At 54.2% G+C, this 18,493-nt stretch overlaps 9 protein-coding genes across 9 annotated transcripts; 4 read left to right on the top strand and 5 right to left on the bottom strand.

Annotated features, from left to right (window-relative positions):
- Nucleotides 1–445: 445 nt before the first annotated feature.
- Nucleotides 446–1,489, top strand: ACO1O0_003054 (MT-A70-domain-containing protein; the record flags this gene model as incomplete). The annotated part of the gene is made up of 1 exon (XM_083192514.1): nt 446–1,489. One exon carries the CDS (start codon nt 446–448, stop codon nt 1,487–1,489), a length of 1,044 nt encoding a protein of 347 aa, XP_083051571.1.
- Nucleotides 1,490–1,631: 142 nt separating this feature from the next.
- Nucleotides 1,632–2,345, bottom strand: MRP20 (mitochondrial 54S ribosomal protein uL23m; the record flags this gene model as incomplete). Its single annotated transcript, XM_083192513.1, has 2 exons — nt 1,632–2,211; nt 2,275–2,345. 2 exons carry the CDS (start codon nt 2,343–2,345, stop codon nt 1,632–1,634), a joined length of 651 nt encoding a protein of 216 aa, XP_083051570.1.
- A 550-nt stretch (nt 2,346–2,895) lies between these two features.
- ACO1O0_003052 (uncharacterized protein) lies at nt 2,896–4,330 on the top strand (the record flags this gene model as incomplete). Its single annotated transcript, XM_083192512.1, has 2 exons — nt 2,896–3,299; nt 3,412–4,330. The coding sequence occupies 2 exons, from the start codon at nt 2,896–2,898 to the stop codon at nt 4,328–4,330; spliced, it is 1,323 nt and encodes a 440-aa protein (XP_083051569.1).
- A 459-nt stretch (nt 4,331–4,789) lies between these two features.
- Nucleotides 4,790–5,864, bottom strand: ACO1O0_003051 (mitochondrial carrier domain-containing protein; the record flags this gene model as incomplete). The annotated part of the gene is made up of 3 exons (XM_083192511.1): nt 4,790–5,472; nt 5,524–5,821; nt 5,859–5,864. The coding sequence occupies 3 exons, from the start codon at nt 5,862–5,864 to the stop codon at nt 4,790–4,792; spliced, it is 987 nt and encodes a 328-aa protein (XP_083051568.1).
- A 719-nt stretch (nt 5,865–6,583) lies between these two features.
- Nucleotides 6,584–7,190, bottom strand: ACO1O0_003050 (endopeptidase catalytic subunit; the record flags this gene model as incomplete). Its single annotated transcript, XM_083192510.1, has 2 exons — nt 6,584–6,863; nt 6,925–7,190. 2 exons carry the CDS (start codon nt 7,188–7,190, stop codon nt 6,584–6,586), a joined length of 546 nt encoding a protein of 181 aa, XP_083051567.1.
- Nucleotides 7,191–7,721: 531 nt separating this feature from the next.
- On the bottom strand, nt 7,722–8,821 carry ACO1O0_003049 (translation initiation factor eIF2 subunit alpha; the record flags this gene model as incomplete). Its single annotated transcript, XM_083192509.1, has 4 exons — nt 7,722–8,202; nt 8,253–8,460; nt 8,519–8,681; nt 8,744–8,821. 4 exons carry the CDS (start codon nt 8,819–8,821, stop codon nt 7,722–7,724), a joined length of 930 nt encoding a protein of 309 aa, XP_083051566.1.
- Nucleotides 8,822–9,272: 451 nt separating this feature from the next.
- On the top strand, nt 9,273–10,486 carry BUB3 (WD40-repeat-containing domain protein; the record flags this gene model as incomplete). Its single annotated transcript, XM_083192508.1, has 3 exons — nt 9,273–9,282; nt 9,347–9,587; nt 9,811–10,486. The coding sequence occupies 3 exons, from the start codon at nt 9,273–9,275 to the stop codon at nt 10,484–10,486; spliced, it is 927 nt and encodes a 308-aa protein (XP_083051565.1).
- Nucleotides 10,487–12,243: 1,757 nt separating this feature from the next.
- On the bottom strand, nt 12,244–13,818 carry ACO1O0_003047 (NADP-dependent oxidoreductase domain-containing protein; the record flags this gene model as incomplete). Its single annotated transcript, XM_083192507.1, has 6 exons — nt 12,244–12,273; nt 12,331–12,883; nt 12,937–13,061; nt 13,123–13,268; nt 13,347–13,442; nt 13,716–13,818. The coding sequence occupies 6 exons, from the start codon at nt 13,816–13,818 to the stop codon at nt 12,244–12,246; spliced, it is 1,053 nt and encodes a 350-aa protein (XP_083051564.1).
- Nucleotides 13,819–15,911: 2,093 nt separating this feature from the next.
- ACO1O0_003046 (uncharacterized protein) lies at nt 15,912–17,945 on the top strand (the record flags this gene model as incomplete). The annotated part of the gene is made up of 1 exon (XM_083192506.1): nt 15,912–17,945. The coding sequence occupies one exon, from the start codon at nt 15,912–15,914 to the stop codon at nt 17,943–17,945; it is 2,034 nt and encodes a 677-aa protein (XP_083051563.1).
- Nucleotides 17,946–18,493: the final 548 nt, after the last annotated feature.

Genomic DNA, 18,493 nt, shown 5'->3' with positions numbered 1-18,493 from the left:
TATTGTGTTCTGGGGGAATAATACTAATACTTGCGGGGTGTTGCAAGGTAAGAAATCGAGGCGCGGCTTAGGGCCAGGAGAGCGGGAGTTGCATCGGTGGACCGGGTAAGAAATTCGGGACCGCTCGTGACAGTGGGATTGCGGGTGGACGTCATGCGGAGTCTATCTCCGGGGGATGGAATTTTAAGTGGTGGCACCCGCTGGGACCTGAATCGCGCACTGCACTGAACTGCACTGTGATTGAACTTCTGGAGTCCCCTACAGCAGCCCCGGAGGCCACTCGGAGGGGCGGATGGCGGGTTAAGGAGCCACTGGCCCCAGCTAGCCGAGGATTGCCGAGCTTGACAAATCCGCCACCGCTCTTTGGCCCTCCTCCTCATCAACCACGAACGCGGGGGACGCTGCCTTGATGCGCGACAGCTTGATGCGTGACATCAGCGACGGCATGGCCCGCGACAGCATGCGCTGCGACAGCGTGCTCTATGAGAGCGACAACGTAGGCATCGTCGTGCTCGACATCCCCCGCACCCTGGACGAGAGCCAGGCGCTGCCCGATGACCGGGCCCCTCCGCCCAGGCGCATCCTGTCGGCTGAGCCGCTCGGCGTCCCGTTCCAGACACCGGATCCGAAATGCAGGGACGCGGCCTTGGAGCTGGTCACCGAAGCCGCCGCACCCCAGACCAAGTCCCCCGCCGCCCAAATAGCCGATCTGATGACCGCCGCCGCCTGCCAGAGCGCCCTGCACCACCTCCACATCTCCCATCCCGGTCCATTCCACCTCCCACGCCTCCTTGCCCATGGGGATCCTCCTCCACCATTGTTCCCCGCCGATGCCGGCCCATTCATACCGGAGCAAGCCACTGTTCTTCATGGCTCTCTCCAGGACCTGAGCCAGACAGTCTGCGACTCAGCACCGGCATTTGATCTCATGCTTCTCGACCCCCCATGGCCCAATCGCTCGGCCAGGCGCAAGACGCACAACTACTCCACCGTCCCCAACCTCAAAGCCATGTCTCACCTTCTTGACCACGTCCCCATACCATCTCACCTCGCACCTGCTGGCCTCGTCGGCATCTGGATAACTAACAGGTCTAGTGTTCTCGACTTTGTGACCGGTCCCTCCGGGCTCTTTGCCTCCTGGGGCCTGGAGCAGGTGGCAGAGTGGACGTGGCTCAAGGTCACTACTGCCGGCGACCCCATCTTCGACCTCGACTCGACGTGGAGGAAGCCCTGGGAGAAGCTGCTCATAGCGAAGCGGGTCGGGACCCCAACGCCCGCCGGCCTTGGTTCCAGGACCATCGTTGCGGTCCCAGACGTGCACTCCCGGAAGCCGAACCTGAGGGGCCTGTTCGCCCGTGTCCTTGGACCGAGCTTCATTGGCCTCGAGGTCTTTGCCCGTAACCTAACTGCTGGCTGGTGGAGCTGGGGAGACGAGGTTTTGCAGTTCCAACAACCGGAACACTGGGCTTCTTTGGAACAGGCCTTGTAGGCTCTGGGGATGCAATTCCCCTCCATTATTGCTCAGGCTACCCGTCTGATCTTCCATGCTTGGGTAGTAGAATACATGTATCGTACGTCTTATACTATAATACAACAGATTTTTCCTCTTTCGACCTTGACCACCTTTCCCCTCACCTCAGTGGTGCACCATCCTTGCCTTCCGAGGCTTCAGGGTTAACCGCCTCCACCTTCACGCCGTCCTTGGCCTGGCTCTGGGCCACGATGTTCTCCCACTTCGGGTCCAGCTTGACATTGTTTTCCCACTTGACCTCGCCCGACAGCATCTTCTCCGCCAGCTTGCGCAGCTCCTGCCTGTCCTTGGCCTCCTTCTGGAGGCTGGGCAGCGGGATCTTGCCGCGGTGCGACATGCTCTGCTCCTTGCGCTGCTCCTCCATCTTCTGCTCGCGCAGGTCCCACATGTCCTTGTTCCACGGCTGCTTGTTCTCGGGCAGCGCGGGCCACTGGAACGGCTGGGCCAGCTCGACCGTCATGTACTTCTTGGCCTGCGGGCGGTACCACGAGTTGGGCAGGCCGATCCGCTGCGTGAGCGGCTGCTCCTTGACGTAGGAGCGCACCTTCCTCACCTCGACGCTGTAGAGATTCCAGAGGTAGTCGCGCAGGTCGAACTTGTTGAAGCGCAGGGGCACGTGGAAGCAGGCTTCGTTCGGGGGGAGGTGGTCTTTTCGGACAAAGGTCACAACATGGCTGGGTCTGCATCGCATGCGTTAGTACTTGCGAATTGGGAGGGAGGCATTCTTGGGTGAGAGAGCTTACAGAAAGACCTGCTTCTTGCCTAGCCTGAAGGCCGGTACTTGGCGCGCGGCCGCCTTTGCTGCTTCGGCCATGGTCGCGGTTGTCGTGGCTCAAGGGCTGATGTCGCGACTGGTTGACGAGCGTTGAAGTCGAAGAAATTCGCCTGGAAGGGTGTTGCTGTCTGTGATTGGTGGATACGGAGTCTGAGTTGTTCCCCCGCCGGAGTCCGGGTGGCTCCTTCTGGTGCTTTGCAGGCGCACCTGGGCGAGTTGAGCTGTTCTCATTCGTCCCACCTACCCACCTTCAACCTCATTCGAGGTCGGTGAATGAATGTAATAAGCCAGATACCTTTGGAATGCACGACCCATTGTCCTCATTCACAACAAGGAACAATAAGGAACAAGACCGAATAATCTAGTCCATCTTCTTCTATTTTTAAACGTTTAGCTCTAAGCGCTGAGAGCACATTACAAACCCTGCAACGTCTCTAGTGAAGACTTCATCACCCGCTCACCCTCCCTACATCATGTCCCTTTGTTGCATTTCGACGGGAGCTCGAAAACAAAGATCCCATCATTGATAATGAAATTTTCGACAAAACCCCTTTATGTCTGGGCCGGGTCCATCCGGAAACTGTTCAAAATGGATCGTCCGGCCCCTACAAGAGACGCTCATGATCCGACATCTGGTCAGTCGGGCCAGTCTGATCATGGAGAGGCTAACGACACGAATACATCAGCCCAAATTTCGCATCAAGACACGGAAACCCCAATACCATCAGTTGAAGAGGCCGGGACCGAAATGAACCTTTCGCAGAGAATGGAGATGGCCAAGGAGCTGTACCCCGGCTCTAGGAACTGGGCCAGAGATGAAGAGAGGTTGTTCGAGATTCTCTATCTGAGACAGGATCTCCCCATGCTTCCCTCGCACTGGACCCTGGACTTTCGAGGGTTCCCAATTCCAGAGGACATCTTTGAGACGTCGGATGAGTACCCGCCAATCATCTACGCTCATTCCAAGGATGGCTCCAAGGAATTTTCAGGCAAGTACACCTGCATTTATTGAAAGTAGTTGTTACTAACAGCTTGCAGCGACCGCTTCTATCACGCGGCTAGTCGACCTCACCCTGTCTGTGAGGACCCTTATTGAATCTGAAAGCCCTGGCAAGCGCCGCGAGCATAAGGTGCTGCGGAGGAAAGCGGCCAATCTGATCAAGGATTCCTTGGACGACTTTATCGCATGGGCAGCTCGAGATGGAGGCTATGATCAGCTGAAGGCAGTTCCCAACATTGTTGCTGAAGTGGTTGATGCCCCCGAGACTCAGGATGATATTGTCCAATTCATGGTGGCTCGCATGAGGGCCCTGTCGCAACTACAGAGGGAGTTCTACAGGTGCGACCGAAACGCCGAGTTCTGGTCCACGTCAGAGCCCAGAATAATGGGCTCGCGGTCCAGGAGGCGTAGCGCACTAAGGAGCAGGATTAGAGCGGGGATAAAGAGGCGACGGGATGTGTGCTCAAGCACGCCCGAGCTGACCTGGGATGAACTGGCCACTGCATCGCCGGATACCGACTTGACCCCACGGCGGAAGCTTGATTACGGTTTTAAGAAACGCCGAATCCTGAAAAGCTCCCCCGCCTCTGATATAGACGAGCTGGCCCAGTTTGAGGACACAAAGCTAATGGAGAGCGTCGAGACCCGCCTCACTGAGGATAATTTGAGCGAGATGGACACTGAAATCAAGACGGAGCCGGACGAGAAACCCCTGGCTGCCTTTGACCCTCCCCCGCGCACACCGCCGCCAAAGACTGGGTACCGCCGTCGACCTCCTGTCGTGTACGGCCTCTACATCCTTGGGACATCCGTCTTTATCCTGACGGCCGACTCATCCAAGGGTGGCGAAGGCTACATCAGCTTCCACGTGGACGTCAACTTTGCCGACAACCACCAGAGCGTTTGGAACGCCTTGACAGTGGCGCTTGTTGTGTGCTCAGCGCGGGATGAGCTCATGTCGCGCCTGGACGACTTTAAGCCAGCGGTCATTACCTGCGACAGCGACAGTGATCCCGACGTGTGAACGTGGCATGATTAATATGGGATGAATATCTTTTGGACTGGGGGTGGTGGCTTCATCTGTTGCTTGAGTTCCTCACGGAACACGAATGTGTGCATACTATATATATACCCTTGCTTTTTCTTGATATCCTTTCAGATGCTCACGTAGCGAGGCGAGCGATTATGAATTATTAAAGAAGAGAAATTCGGGATCCAGGCCTCTTGTGAGCCACTTCAGAAGTCATGGTACAATTCAGGATGACTAGTCACAATATTCAAATGAAAAGGTGGCCATGACATTGTATGCTCTATGTCTATGAAGAAAACAATTCGATCTCTTTCTAATCCCCAACGCCCAACCATGCCGGCCCCTGTATGTGATATACATCTACACTTATCCCCGACATCTATAATACTGTTGTTACACACATGATCCAATCATTGATAATAATAAAAAAGACACTGTAAAGAGGCTTGCCATCTATAGGTCTTTGCGCTCCTGCGGGAACCAGGAATCCATCTTGCGCAGCAGGCGCTGGTAGAGGAAGAGCATGCACCCGCTCTGGATAAAGGTCCACACGCCGCGGGGCCCTACGCCACGGAACCAGCCCGCCAGCCCCTCGGTGCGGTAGATGACGCGCAGGCCCGTGATGACGGACGAGGTGCGCAGCGGCGCGGCGCCGGGGCGCGGGCGGTGGGTGCTGGGCGACGAGGTGGAGATGTGGCGGCGCTGCGTCGTCTGCTGGTCCTTGGGGTGCTGGGGGGACGGGTCGTTGACCTGCGTCTGCAGGCGCGTCTTGACCACGTCGAGCGGGCAGGTGATGACGCCGGCGAGGCCGCCGGCCAGGCCGCCGGTGAGGAGCTCGAGGGGCACGCCGACGTCGCGGCTCTGCTTGTATCGGCGGGCCCAGGCGTGGAACTGCTCCCAGAACATGAACTGAAGGGCCGAGAAGGGGAGGTCGCGGTATAGGGTGGCACCGTAGCCGTAGAACAGGGCGGCGCTGCCTTCGGTGCGGATGATGGTGCGTGCCGCGTCGAGGGTCCCGCGGTAGTTGTAGCCCGATTTGAAGTGTGGGTTGTTGTAGCGGCCTTGGAGCTGGAGGCGGGTCTTGAGGACCTCGGAGGGGACGTAAACGATGGATGCAGCGAGATCACCGAAGAAACCTAGCAGAAGTTAGACATATAAAGTCGTATGAGAGCGGGGTTGGAGCGTACCGGCTGAGAGGTAGGCAAGGTGATGTTGTAGCCCATGGTCTATCAGGAACCTCTTGCTCCACTCATATGTGCCAAAGAAGAGCACCGTCCCGGGGAACGAACCCCCGAGAGCAGGGATCCATCCTCCATATAACCCTCTTCGAATGCCCTCTTGCCTCCATATCGTGTAATAGGATTGTCCGAGTGATGAGTACTTGCTCGGGACCTGGGGGTCGCCCTGCTGTCGCGTCTTGACCGTGTCGAGCGAGTGCATGAGCATATCACCCGTCGAGCCTCCTAGTCCGCCCGCAATCATAGCCTATAGTGACACACCAGTCAGCGGATTGTTTCTTCACAGCCATGGACAGACGGAGGTTCGTGTGTGCGTACATGTAGGTAAGGCGGCCTGCCCTCGGACTCGACATCTTGCCCGGGACTCATAGTACGGGCGCCGCGCGCGAGTCCTCTATTTTCTCTGTGCGGCTGGGGATGGTCTGGATGGCACCCGGCATCGCGAGATGTCTAGAAACGTTCGGGGAAGTTGGCCGTGCGACGATTCTCTATGTCGCAGCCCAGGGGGTGGGTGTGGTTGGCCTCGTCGGCGCGTTGAATACCGTCGCGCAGCCGCGGAAATTTGTTCGGTGAATGGGCCTGTGCGGCTACAAGGGAGTATCAGCGAGAGTGATGCGTCGGTCTGGGAGGTGGTTGTGGGCGCTGAGCGCTCGCATGGCCCTGCTGATGTCGAGAGAAATTTCGAGGATCCGGTCTTTTTTTTCGGTAGGAAACGGCCTCCGATCCCCGAGTACTAAGGCCTCCGACCGCGCTGGTCCGTGCACCCTTTGGGTGGTACGACTGCAGGACGACTCGCGTTGGCCCACGGCGTGCAGTAAGTAATATGCCAGCGCCACTGACACGACTACTATTACAGAATTCGGTTGGAATTTTCAATAGTTGTGCGATATGGAATGGGTGTTCAAATTCCGAATGGATGTCTATATAGCTTCATACCCCATTTGACCCCGACGCCGATTATGCCAACATTTCTAGAAATACATAGATTCGTATCCGTACAAGCTCGTCCTCACTCCACCAGCTGCCGCTCATGATCTCGCCAGTTGATGGGCCCAAGCTTATTGAAGGGATAGATTATGTGTGTCACTTTCCCCGTGATGAGCCTCTTTGACACGGGCCCGTAGGTGTTGCTGTCCAGGCTTGACCCTGGTGGACCATCGCCCTCGACCCAGACATGCCCATAGGGCACCCAGACTGTTGGCTCGAGATACGGCGGCTTCGTCCTGATGATATCGCCCTCCAGAGCAACGACACGCTTTACAGCTACAACTTCCGGATGGTTCGGGCTCCTGCTCTCCCTCGTCAGCTCTCGATCGTCGCCTGTGCCCCAAAAATAGTTGGTAAACACACCTCAGCGTCACAACCATCCCCCTCTCCAGCTGCTGCTGCGGCATCCATTTCCACGTCAACACCACATCCTGCCGCAGCGTCGAGTTCTTGTCAGAGTTCATGAGCGGGTACATGGACGCTCCGTCCACGTATGTCAGCTCCGCGACATAGAGGTTGAACCAGGCGATGACGGGGATCCATGTTGCGAGGCCGACGAGGTTGAAGCTCACGGCTTTGGCAACGCCTGCCCCGCCTGTCGCTCGCCTCCACAGCGAGCTGAGAGCCATGGCTCTCCGTGTGGCGGTTGATGGTGGTTTATGAGCAAGAGTTGTGTGTGTTGAGTTCAAGGTTTGGCATGCTGACATTGAAAATCCGCCTGAGGTTTTGGCACTAGCGTCTTCTAAGTAGGGGACTCCGAATCTAGGTCGGCAATTCGGGGCCAAGTACGACATGGGTGCGCTTTTATTACAGGACATGTCCAGCCTCAATTTCATATCAACATGCGCAGATAGTACGGGTTTTAATGCTGAACCAAATATATTCGGATTCGATCATTGCAACGGGGCGTCGGAGTGAGCGCTTTTGCACCCCACTCTCTGCGCACCCTCACTACACAAGCCTGGACTCATAATGAGGTGAGACTCCTTGCCGTCTCACAAACAGCACTTTTCTGGTCTCCAATGCAGCCTCTAAAATGCCCGTCATTCTTTCCTTTGACGCCCCTTTAAATCCATCCCCAGACATGCAGGATTTTTTCTGTTGCACTGGTCGGTTTAACCAGGTGTTACATTCTCGCTTGAAACAACCATACCCAGGACTTAGACCTCGGGAATGTTATCGTCGCTGTCGCTGACACTCTCGTCGCCGCTGACCTCGGCGTTCTCGCGCTCGCGCTTCTCCATCAGAGCCTGCAGCTCCGCGTCATCGCTCTCCGTCACGGCCTTGGGCTCCATCTTGACCGTGAGGTTGCCTCCCGCACCCTGGATGCTCTTGCGGATGTCCACAATCGCCTCCTCGAGACGACTGATGCCCAGGCTCTTGTCCAGGCACGTGTTGGTAAGGACGTACAGTGGTGGCGATACAAGCTTCACCTTGACCTGGGACTCCTCCGTGTTCTTCTCCTCGGCGGTTCGCAGGGCAGCCTTAACGGCGTCGATGCCCTCATAGCCGAAGCAAGTGACCTCGATATCGGCGCGGACCTTAGTGGGTTGGGGAGTGAGGCGCTTGCTGATGTAGAGCTTCAGTTCGTCGGAGACGGGCTGCGAGGGGAAGGTGATATCGTTCCAGACCTCGGGGTTGCTGCGCCATGTTAGTCTTTGACCGGCTGCGGACATCTCGGGTGTACACACGTGATGGAGAGCTTGAAGGCGTCAATCGCATGGCCGAATTTGCGGTTCAGCGGCCACGCTATGCTCTCATACAGGGTCTCGATCGGGGTGTTGGTCTTCTCGGCGACGTGGCGCATGATGGAATGAACCATCTTGCTCTTGTTGTAGCGCTCCTCGCACTTAACGATATCCTCCGGAGACACACGGCGTTTTGACAGATCAATATAACCTAATTCCTTGTCAGCACCCCCCGATCTCTAGAGTACGTATCCGTCGTCAAATCCTACCCTTCTCCTTGTCTACTCGAAGAACGACAACAACCTCATTTCGCCCGACACGAATGAGCTTCTGGATACTGCGGATACGTCGACGCGAAAGTTCGGAGAGGAGAATCATGCCGTCGATGTTGTCGTACTCGAGCAGCTTGACATAGGCACCCATCTCGGCGATCTGTTTCCCAGTCAGATGTGGGGTTGCTTCTAGAGCTCGGGCGGCGACCGGTCGCGACGAACCTGCTTGACATTGACCATGACGAAGCTATCGATCTCGGGATACTTCTCCTCGTAGAAGCGGCAGTTTGTTAACGACATCTTGGCGGTGTTGTCGTGGTATCAAGGATATACGGGGTTGGTCGGGTTGGTAGAGTATGGCAAGGTGGGGTTCGGGTCCCAAAGACGTTCCCAGATTCTGCGCAGTTCAAGGGGTCGTGCGAAGTAAAATTCGGCGGCTGGTCGTTCGTAATATTCCAGGGGTCTCAAGGCGTGAGAATCGGGACTATTTCGCCGTTTTCGTGATCTCGTCGCACTCGTGAGTGTATGTTGAGGTGAAGAGCAGTGAGGAGTCATAATTTTGACATTTTCCTCAGCGACCACTCATGGTGGGGTGTGGCGGGGTGTGGCTGAGCGGCAAGCGGTAAACCACGGCAGAATCCGGTCCTTGCGGGATCTTTGATTGCGGAGCTATCTGCACGTGACCTTTGAAGTAAACATTCAAGCTTCATCACGACGACATCGACTAGACGGGTGGTCAACACAATTGGCCATGGCTCCAGGTAAGTCGTCGGAATCCGACCATTTGAGCTCCACATTTGATCAGAAAAGCTAATGAAGCAATAGCGACACAATACGAGCTCTCCCCGCCGCCAGGCGACGCGGTCTCAGCACTCGCATTCGCGCCTGGTCCCTCTACGAAGCTCCTCGTCTCGTCATGGGACAAGAAGTTGTACAGTTACAATGTCGCCAACACGGAGGCTAGTTTGCTCCGGACGTATGAGCACAGGGCACCCGTAATGGATGTCTGTTTTGGCGACGACGAAAACGAGGCATTCACGGCTGGCATGGATTGGGTCGTGAATAGGTATGGGGAATTCAGGGAAGGCTATGAGACGGGAGGCTAACGAATCGCTACAGAATCAATCTTGAAACCGGAGAAATGACTGCTCTTAGCAAACATGCCGCGCCTGTGCGCTGTGTTGCATACAGCCCATCCCATGGTAAGTGGTGTATGACCAGGCAACGGAATATGGACCAGTACTGATGCTTCTCCCAGGCGTTCTCGTGTCTGCGTCATGGGATTGCAGCCTCAACCTCCATAACATCCGTGATCCTTCCAGCAGCCCTATCCGTATCGCCCTCCCAGGGAAGCCCCACGCCCTCGCCGCCAGCCCGAGCAAGGTCGTCGTTGCCATGACCGGGCGCATAATCAACATCTACGACCTCAAGGACATCCAGGCCCTCTTTTCTACCGGCAGCACCGAGCTCAAGCCCTGGCAGCAGCGTGAGTCGTCTCTGCGCTACCTCACGCGCGCCGTGGCCTGCATGCCCACCGACGCCGGGTACGCCACGAGCAGCATCGAGGGGCGCGTTGCCGTGGAGTGGTTCGAGGATACGGCCGAGTCCCAGGCCCGCAAGTATGCTTTCAAGTGCCATAGGCAAGCGGCTCCTGATGGCGATGGCGACATTGTCTACCCTGTCAACGCCCTAGTCTTTCATCCCGTGCATGGGACGTTCGCTTCAGGAGGCGGTGATGGCACGGTGGCGCTATGGGATGCCGAGGCGAAGAGGAGGTTAAAGCAGTACCAGAGGTTCCCGAACAACGTTGCTGCGTTGGCTTTCTCGGGCGACGGCAAATACCTCGCCATCGGGGTCTGCCCCGGCTTCGAGACTGGCCAGGAGGATTATACGGGTGCGGGCCAGACAGCCATCTTTATTCGGGAACTTGGTGAAAATGAAGCAAAGGGCAAAGGTGCGAAATAAATAACTGTGCTCTATGGCGGCTTCATTCTAAATGGCGTTCTGGCTTGGACATGGGATTCACATGTTGTAATTGCGGAATTCGTGATGGCTTGGGGGAGAAAGTAGGCACTATATCCTTTGCAGTGAACTTCATCCCTATGGCGCGATGGTACCTATGAGTCGATGGTAATGCTATAAATCATAACTGGCTCAGGGCAATGTGATTGCCATATTGCGTTTTCTCAAATTGCTAGGTTACATCGACGTCTATTATACATTACTGTCAGGAATATTAAGTCGCTTGTCGAATTACTTCTGATCTTCCATCTCTTTGATCTCAAATCCTTCCACTGCTCTGAACGCTGGGCTATCTGATAGAGGGGTGTGTTGCGGAGTCAGCAATTCTTCCGGCGAGAATAATCTCCCCCCTTTCTTCTCAAACTGAGGTTCGCCTCTCGATCTGTTCATCGGCCGAGGGAGGCCAGCTGAGATTTCATAACCGTCGAAGCTATCGCGGCATTGAAACTGTCGACTCCAAGACATAACCGGCGGAAGCCTGGCAACTGGGACTCGGTAGTCTCTTATCTGAACACCCTTGTGGAAGGTGTACTTGCCCTTTCTCTCTATATCTCGTGGCGCATGAGGAGGAACTCGTCTAAGCTTCCTTTTGGGAGGTGTCATTAAGATGTCTGCAACATCCGCTGAAGGCGGTGATTTACTGCGCTTCGCAACATTTGGCTCTGGTGCATTGTCTACAATGGCCTCTAAATGGCGTCTTCTTGGAGGCGGGGGCGATTTCTTTGTCACAGTGCTGTCGTCTTCAGTGAAGATTCGGGTGTCGTCTTGATTCCTATGGCTCACGGCCGGCCTCGGTCTACCCTGGAGAGGGGTGCGTTGTTCTTTCTCAACAGGAATTTTTGGCCCTGGAAAGCCGCTGAGGGTTGTATGCCGGAATTTGAGCGATGAATCGGGAAATACTTCATCTTGTGTCTGTTGTACCATGTCGTGACCTTGAGGTGCCTGCTGAGTCCAGTCATGCTCCAAAAGCGGACTCAACCTCGATATTTGAAAGTCTTCGAGATATTTAGAGAACATAGGTAGGCTCTTTGTCCTTCTTGTGCTTTTTGAATTAGGCGATTCCATCTTTCGGGGGCCCGCCGCCATAGAGAAGCGCGTTTTGACGGAGGACAACTGCGTCTGGACGTATCGGATCTCACCATGTCACTACCAATGGTTCGCGGCAATATTGGAAGACTCCTGTAATCACAACACGACTTAAGTAAGTGAAGATTTCTGAGCTTGAGTTGAATGTCAATGGCGCTCGTGGGTCCCAGGTTGGCAGGAACGTTACTGCCTTAACTTGAGTAGTCAATACTCGAGGAAGGCACAACCGCTCGGGCGCTCATCCTCCGATGGCCTTAACCTCAACCTCGTATCAGAGCAATCAAATTTTGGAAGACTTGATCGCCTCTTATAAGTTTTAATAGTACCTACTGGCGCCTGGCGCACCCAGTATTCCATACTAATTGAGATCGCACCACAGGGACGCGTAACTAGTGGCACTCGCGAACTAAGAGTATAACCCAAGTCGAGCTGGAACCTTCACTAAAGAGCACCGATCAAAACCCCCGAGATCAATTATGCTATACCATCTTATCTCACCACCTGCCATTGACAAATCCGTTATTCGCGCCCTGCCAAAAAGGTTTGTCGTAAGGTTGATTCGGCTGGGTTATGCCCGAAAACCATTGCCAGCAGTAGGACTTGAAGCGGACACCCTATTCCCCTCCCTTGTGCGGCACAATCGGCTATAACCAGGTCAGCGATCGTTATACCTCCACCATGTGATTACAAGAGCGACATACCTGAACTTCGGGGACATGGTCAATAGTTCCGGCCATGTGGAGGAACCCGGCCTTGGTTCTGGTATCGGGAACCTCCTTGCCCCAAAGCATGTTGTGGGGGAAGCCCAAATCAAACGTCACTGCAGACTCAATCTCCTTGATGTCTTCAGGGGCGAGGGCTAATGTCAAAGCCTCGATGTTCCCCTTGATATGATCAAGCTTTCGCCCACCCACAATTGGGAAGACATAAGGGGCCTTGTGCATCACGTACGCCATGGCAACGCTAGTGATGGCGGTGTTGAGGCGGCTGGCGATACGCTCTAGTGTCTGGTTGATCTTGATGTCGTCCTCTGTCAAGGTAGTCACATCTGTGCCGCGGCCGCCCCGCGCCTGACGCTGCGCTTCCGTCTTGAACTTGCCGCCGCCAAGGGCGCCCCAGGGTGCGATAGCCATACCCTCATCCTTGCACATGGGTATGATGTCGCGCTCAAAATCACGGCAAGCCGCAGACCAGCGACCCTGGTAAACAGAAAACGTGCGAAGACCATGATTTCTGGCATACTCGTTTGCTTTGCTACGAAAGCGTCAGATGGAACGTTACGTAGATCTCTGTGTCATATAACGTACCTAACAACCCAAGCAGGAGTATCACTGATGCCCAAATACAGGACCTTGCCGGAGGCCACAAGGTGGTTAAGAGACTGCATCACTTCAGGAATTGATGTGTTGTAGTCCCACCAATGGACATAGAGCTGCAAGGAAATCACTATCAGCATGTCCACACTTGTACAACGAAGCTATATGTGAGCTCACTAAGTCAATATAGTCCGTCTGCAGGTTCTTCAGGCTGGCGTTGACCGACGTGATTAGGCTCTTGGTCCCATTACCAGCAAAGTTTGCCATAATAGGCGGGTGGTTAGGGCCTGCTCGGAAGTTGGTGGTGTATTTGGTTGCGAGAACTGTGAGGATGGGACATTATCCCTGGTTAGTGGACCAGTCCAAACCGTGGTTCATTACTATGGATTGGGGATGTATACCAATCTGATCACGATTTCCTCTCTTTTTCATCCATTCTCCAATCCACTTCTCAGACTCCTGGAATTGGTAGTTGTTCGAGGTGTCAATGAAGTTGCCTAGACGTATATATAAGCAAGGAGGGAGATGTTGACGACGAGCACTCCTCACGAACCTCCCTAGATAAAAAGTCAGCTGAAAGTTCCTCGAATCTACCCTGTAGAGGCAACGAGAAAGATGCTCACCTGATCATAGTAGAAGTCTAGAATGCTCTCTGTGGTCGAATGGTCACATTCTCCCAAACTGTCTTTCCTGCAGATTTGACGATGAGTTTCAGGTCCAGAATACGTGACGGGGTTATACAACTAACCAGGCTTCACCAAAGTTCATACCCCCCAGGCAGATGGGGCTGACCCTGACCGAGGCATTGGGAGACAGCAGTCGATAGCGGCCGAGCGGGCTGATAGCGGGCGGAGCAGAAGGCAGGGGGGTCATGGTGATGGATATCGTGTTGACATACACGTGGAGAGATGCAAAGTCGTACTGTAGAGGTACTATGGATCAGTCGATAGTGGTGGAAGACAGAATTAGTCGAGAAGTTAAGAGCTTAGATACTTGGAAGGAAAAAAAAAAAGGCAAGAGACAGCTGCCGCGGCTTTATACTTCGTGCCACTCGACTAATGATAAGTCAAGTACCACCTGGCCTTGTGGTTAGCCCAGCCTTGGTACGCTGGTCTTGCCTCATCGTGAGGCCATGCCGGACTTTAGTGCTTTGTCACTGGCCATTGACTTGACGGTTAGAAATCTAAACTCCGTCCGAACGTACCGTCAACCTGCCGAGCTTGCCTTCAACATTAAGCAAATGGAGGTGCATTAACGCCGTAGTGATCTCATTGATCTGCCCTCGGTAGAACCCCCTGCATAGCTGCAAAGTCCGAAGATTAACTCCGGAAAAGAGACTCTTGAGCAGTGGATGCCTAAGATTGCCTATTGCCTTAAATGCACCCCGCACGACAATCAAGGATAGTATTACGTACTACTACTACTATTAGTACTCGTAGTATCCTGTGTTTAACGCGCCTCCGGGTAGACCGGGGGGGAAATCTGGGGTTAAGGACGGAGATGTGTGGCTTCCAAGTTGGCACGCTGTTCGAATACGGGCTAGTTCCCACTGCCTAGAACTGCTTTGGGCGTCGCCATTGAGAGGTAGGCTACTGGGAATGCAAAAGTCAAGCTTGATAAGAACAGCGCCCAAATATGCAGAGCAGCATTTCCAATACGCAGAGTCTACTCCGTATATACTGCTTAATAAAGTAATTCGCAGGAAAAAAAAAGAATTAGTATATAAGGTAGTAGGAACTTTCCGAATAGAGTTTAGTTTGCTCTAGGTATTTAAAAAGTTGCTCTGCAACACATGCGTGTTTGGGTGCTCTGATGAAGAAGAAATAGTGGGTACGTACCATTTCTCTGAAGCCGGCTCTGAATTGGAAGTCTGGGCTCTAATATATGGAGGGTTCGCGATGAGCCTGTCAGGAAATCACCCCATGTCCCCACTTTGACGCATCCACCGACGAATTGCCGAAAAGCTTCAACTTTCTTCCTCGCTGACCCTGATTTCCAAGTTCCCGAGAGCTTTAATGTTCACGTCCCTCCCAGCAGTCAGCGAGATGCGTCGTCATTGAGCCACGGCCAACCCCGATTCAATACGTCACGATATTTGCGAGATCTGATTGTGGCCTCTGCCGGCGTGCATTGACTTGCATGCCTGGCCATGGCCACTCGAAATGGCCTCTCCCAACCCTGCCCATTCTAGAGCAGCATTGAACGCCCTGCGTGGACTCGTCTTCACCACCTCCTGCTCTGTCATCCTCCTGGCCGAAGAACGCCGTCGTCGAACCAAAGTTGCTCGAGCAGCCATCGACAATGCCCGGAAACTACATACCGTCAAGGCCCGCCACCGGCCACTTGCCATGTGGGACTCGGTGCTTTCGGAATCGGACCTGGAGCTTTTGAGCGTCCGCCCAACGGCAGACGCACCTCGCCGTAGAAAGCGCCGTTCGTCGCCTAGCCAGAATGCATCTTCATCGAGAAACAGTGCCGAGATACAGTCACACGCTGCAAACGCACCACACTGCGACCACTTGGAGGTACCCGCCGATCTTACGCCAAGCTCACCGAGCCCATCAAATTACCGTTCATCTACATCTCAGACGAATCTACGTGACACAAATGATATCTCGACCTCCCACATGCCTCTTCTAGCAGCCCGGCCGCCCGGAGCTTTGCCATCCCGGCTGGAGAAGCCGCTCGGTGAACCCCTGGTCCGCAGTCAACTCCAAACCGAACCACCGCACAAATCCCGACCACGAGGGGAAATTGAGGTTGCAGCCACTACGACCACCTCGAAGGTGCTTGATGCGGTCATGTCTGGGGATTCAGCTCATCTGGACCCCGTGTCACTTGGCGTTTTGCACCTCCTCCAGATACCCCCATCTTACGACGCCCAAGGCTATCCACGCTTTTTCTACGTTTTTCCCTACCTGAGGCCTTTGCTGGAGAAGCTAGAAGCCCCCGATCTTGACCCAGCCATGGCTGCTGTTTATCAAGACCTCGGACTTGAGATCTTCAAGAGCATCATATCTCAGAAACCACGAATGCGCGGCTCCTTGGTAACACGAAATCTGAGACTTCACTGCAGGAGGCTTTTGAAGACCATAATTCAGCTGAGTCCTGGCAGACTGGGAGCTGCCCTCGATGTGGTCATGCCACTGTACAACAATGTTGCCCAGCTTTCGGTATCTCTGCTACGTTCGTTAGCCGAGACTGGGAACCGCGAGGCTACGCAGCACTTCCTCCGGTATCTGTCTGAACTACCACCGTCTACTTTCACATTAGATGGTACCTCGGTTCAACGGCTCCTGGAAGGCCACGGAGAGCTCTTCAAGAGCCCGCCTAATACTCAGCGAGTTTACCATACCCTCCGCGATTCCGGGCTCTCTGAATTCCTGGAACTCACCCCAGACACCGAATACAAGCTACACCGCTCCCTGGCTCAGGTGGCATATAAATACGGTGATGTTGCCATATGTCTCCAGGAGCTTAAGGAGCTTCATAAGATCAATGCGACACGCACAAGCAACGACCCCAACCTTTGGGGTCCTCTCATCATTGCCGAAGCTGCCACTTGCCAGGGTCCATCTTTTGAACCCAGTTTGCTACGGATTGAGGAAATTGCAACACCAGGCTCGAAAGAGATGCAAACCATACTTCGATCGTTGACCGATGTCTGGGCACAGCGTCTTCCACCGGATGATTTCGAAGACGCTGTCAAAAGTTTGGTGACAAAGTTCCGCATGCCATTGAAGAGGAGATGGATGTATACGATATTGGGGCATCACTCGGCCAACCTAGATCATGAGGCAATGCTTTCATGGCTGCAGTTCGCCTTTCACAATGGATTTCGACTTGACGAGCTATTTCTGCGCAAGCTCTATCTCATGTTCCGGTTACGCTGGCGGGTTGGCGATGAGGAGCTTTTCCGCTTTTACGAAGCCTTGCGCGAACTAGACCCCAATGTCTCCCCACCAGATGTCATCCCAAAGACCAGCACGAAGCAGGCTAGGGCGTCTCGCCGCTTGACGCCAAAACAAAAGCTTGAAGACTGGGAAACGAGGGAGATCCGATCCGCAGAACTTCTTTGTTCAGGGGAGAACCGTGCGGATGTGAAAGCGTTCAAATCTATGCAGGCCTGCGCATACGATGGCAATTGGGAAGAGGTATGGGCGTTATATGAGAAGGATTGCTCCTCGACTATTGCCTCCTCTCTTCGATGTCTGCGGCTTGCTGTAATGGCACGACTCAAACTGGACAATGGAGCGACCTCGCAAGCGAGTAAGCTTGTTGACGAGTCACACAAACGAGGCCTCGATGTCAGCGAGGTGTTGACACCACTGTTAGTGGCGCAGATCGTCGAGGGGGTAGATCCGCGCAAGATGGTCCGCCACAATTTGCGGCGTGGCTTCAGGATCCAAACCATGGTGTACAACATGGCTTCTCAAAGCAGTTGTATAGCCAAACACAGCCTTGCTGCCATCGAGATCTGCGAGATGGCGGCGGCCGAGAACGGCGGAGGAGATCTGCTGTACGATCCTTACAACTTTGCGAACCTCGTTTATGCCTTCACTGGGCTGGGGCTCTACAATCGACTTGGATCAGTTCTCTCGAGTTTCATGGAGAAAAAGCGCTGGTGGACAGGCACTAGAGTCAGCATGGACACCATGAAGCTGGCGATGAAAACAGTGGCCAAACGGCTGGCTTTCCCGAGGTCCAAGCGCGACACTCGATACCAGGAGGCAGCGTTGGCGAAGCTTAATTCCGCATTCGAATATGGCTTTCAATGCAAGCAGACCCCCGACCAGAGGGAGGAGATGATGGACTCGTTCGCCAAGCTCTGTCGCGATTCTATGCAACATTCTGGCAAAGCCTCAACTCCAAAGAGCGCGCCTGTAAGATACATAACGTTGAAGCCAAACCAAGCAGTTTCACAAGGGAACCCCTTGGACGCGGAACGGGAAGCCTCGGATCTACAGCCAAGAAAGTCCGAGGCAACTGCCGTGTCTTGAAATGGATGTATAATTACTTAGTACATACGATGTTTAACAATACCACAGATGGATGAATACTTTTCCCGCTTAGCAGTTACCATCAGCAATCCTTAGCAATATCGGGTTGAATACTGCTAGATAGTATCCGTACACCGTCCTGCCAAGTCTGTATGAATGTACTACCTATCGTAGTAAGCCTTGTAGTGTACGGATGCTTGGCAGGTCTAAATGCAGCGACACCATGACTGATTTATGGTGAGGGTTGCATGGTTTGGCCTTTATCGTACGATCAGGGTCGCAATCATGCCACGAGGGGTGTGAGACGGCGCCCATCACATGCGAGGTGGCTGACGATCAAAGGCCTGTCATTGGGCCAAAGCGGGGGCGGTGAGAAGAGAGTGGCGCCACTCGTGGGTTGTTGGTGCTTTTGGCCCCTGGAATCGCTGGAAATGAAGCCTGGCAAAATTTCAGGGTCATCTCCATCGCAATACATACAAAATCAATGACCAGCCGCATCACCTTCCATCTTCATCTCTCACGGTTGCGGACGACCGGAGATTTATTGC

This window comes from Amphichorda felina (assembly GCF_050947745.1).
Source record: "Amphichorda felina strain 45539 chromosome Unknown scaffold_3, whole genome shotgun sequence".
NCBI lineage: Eukaryota > Fungi > Ascomycota > Sordariomycetes > Hypocreales > Bionectriaceae > Amphichorda > Amphichorda felina.
This window is presented reverse-complemented; position numbering and strand designations above follow the sequence as displayed.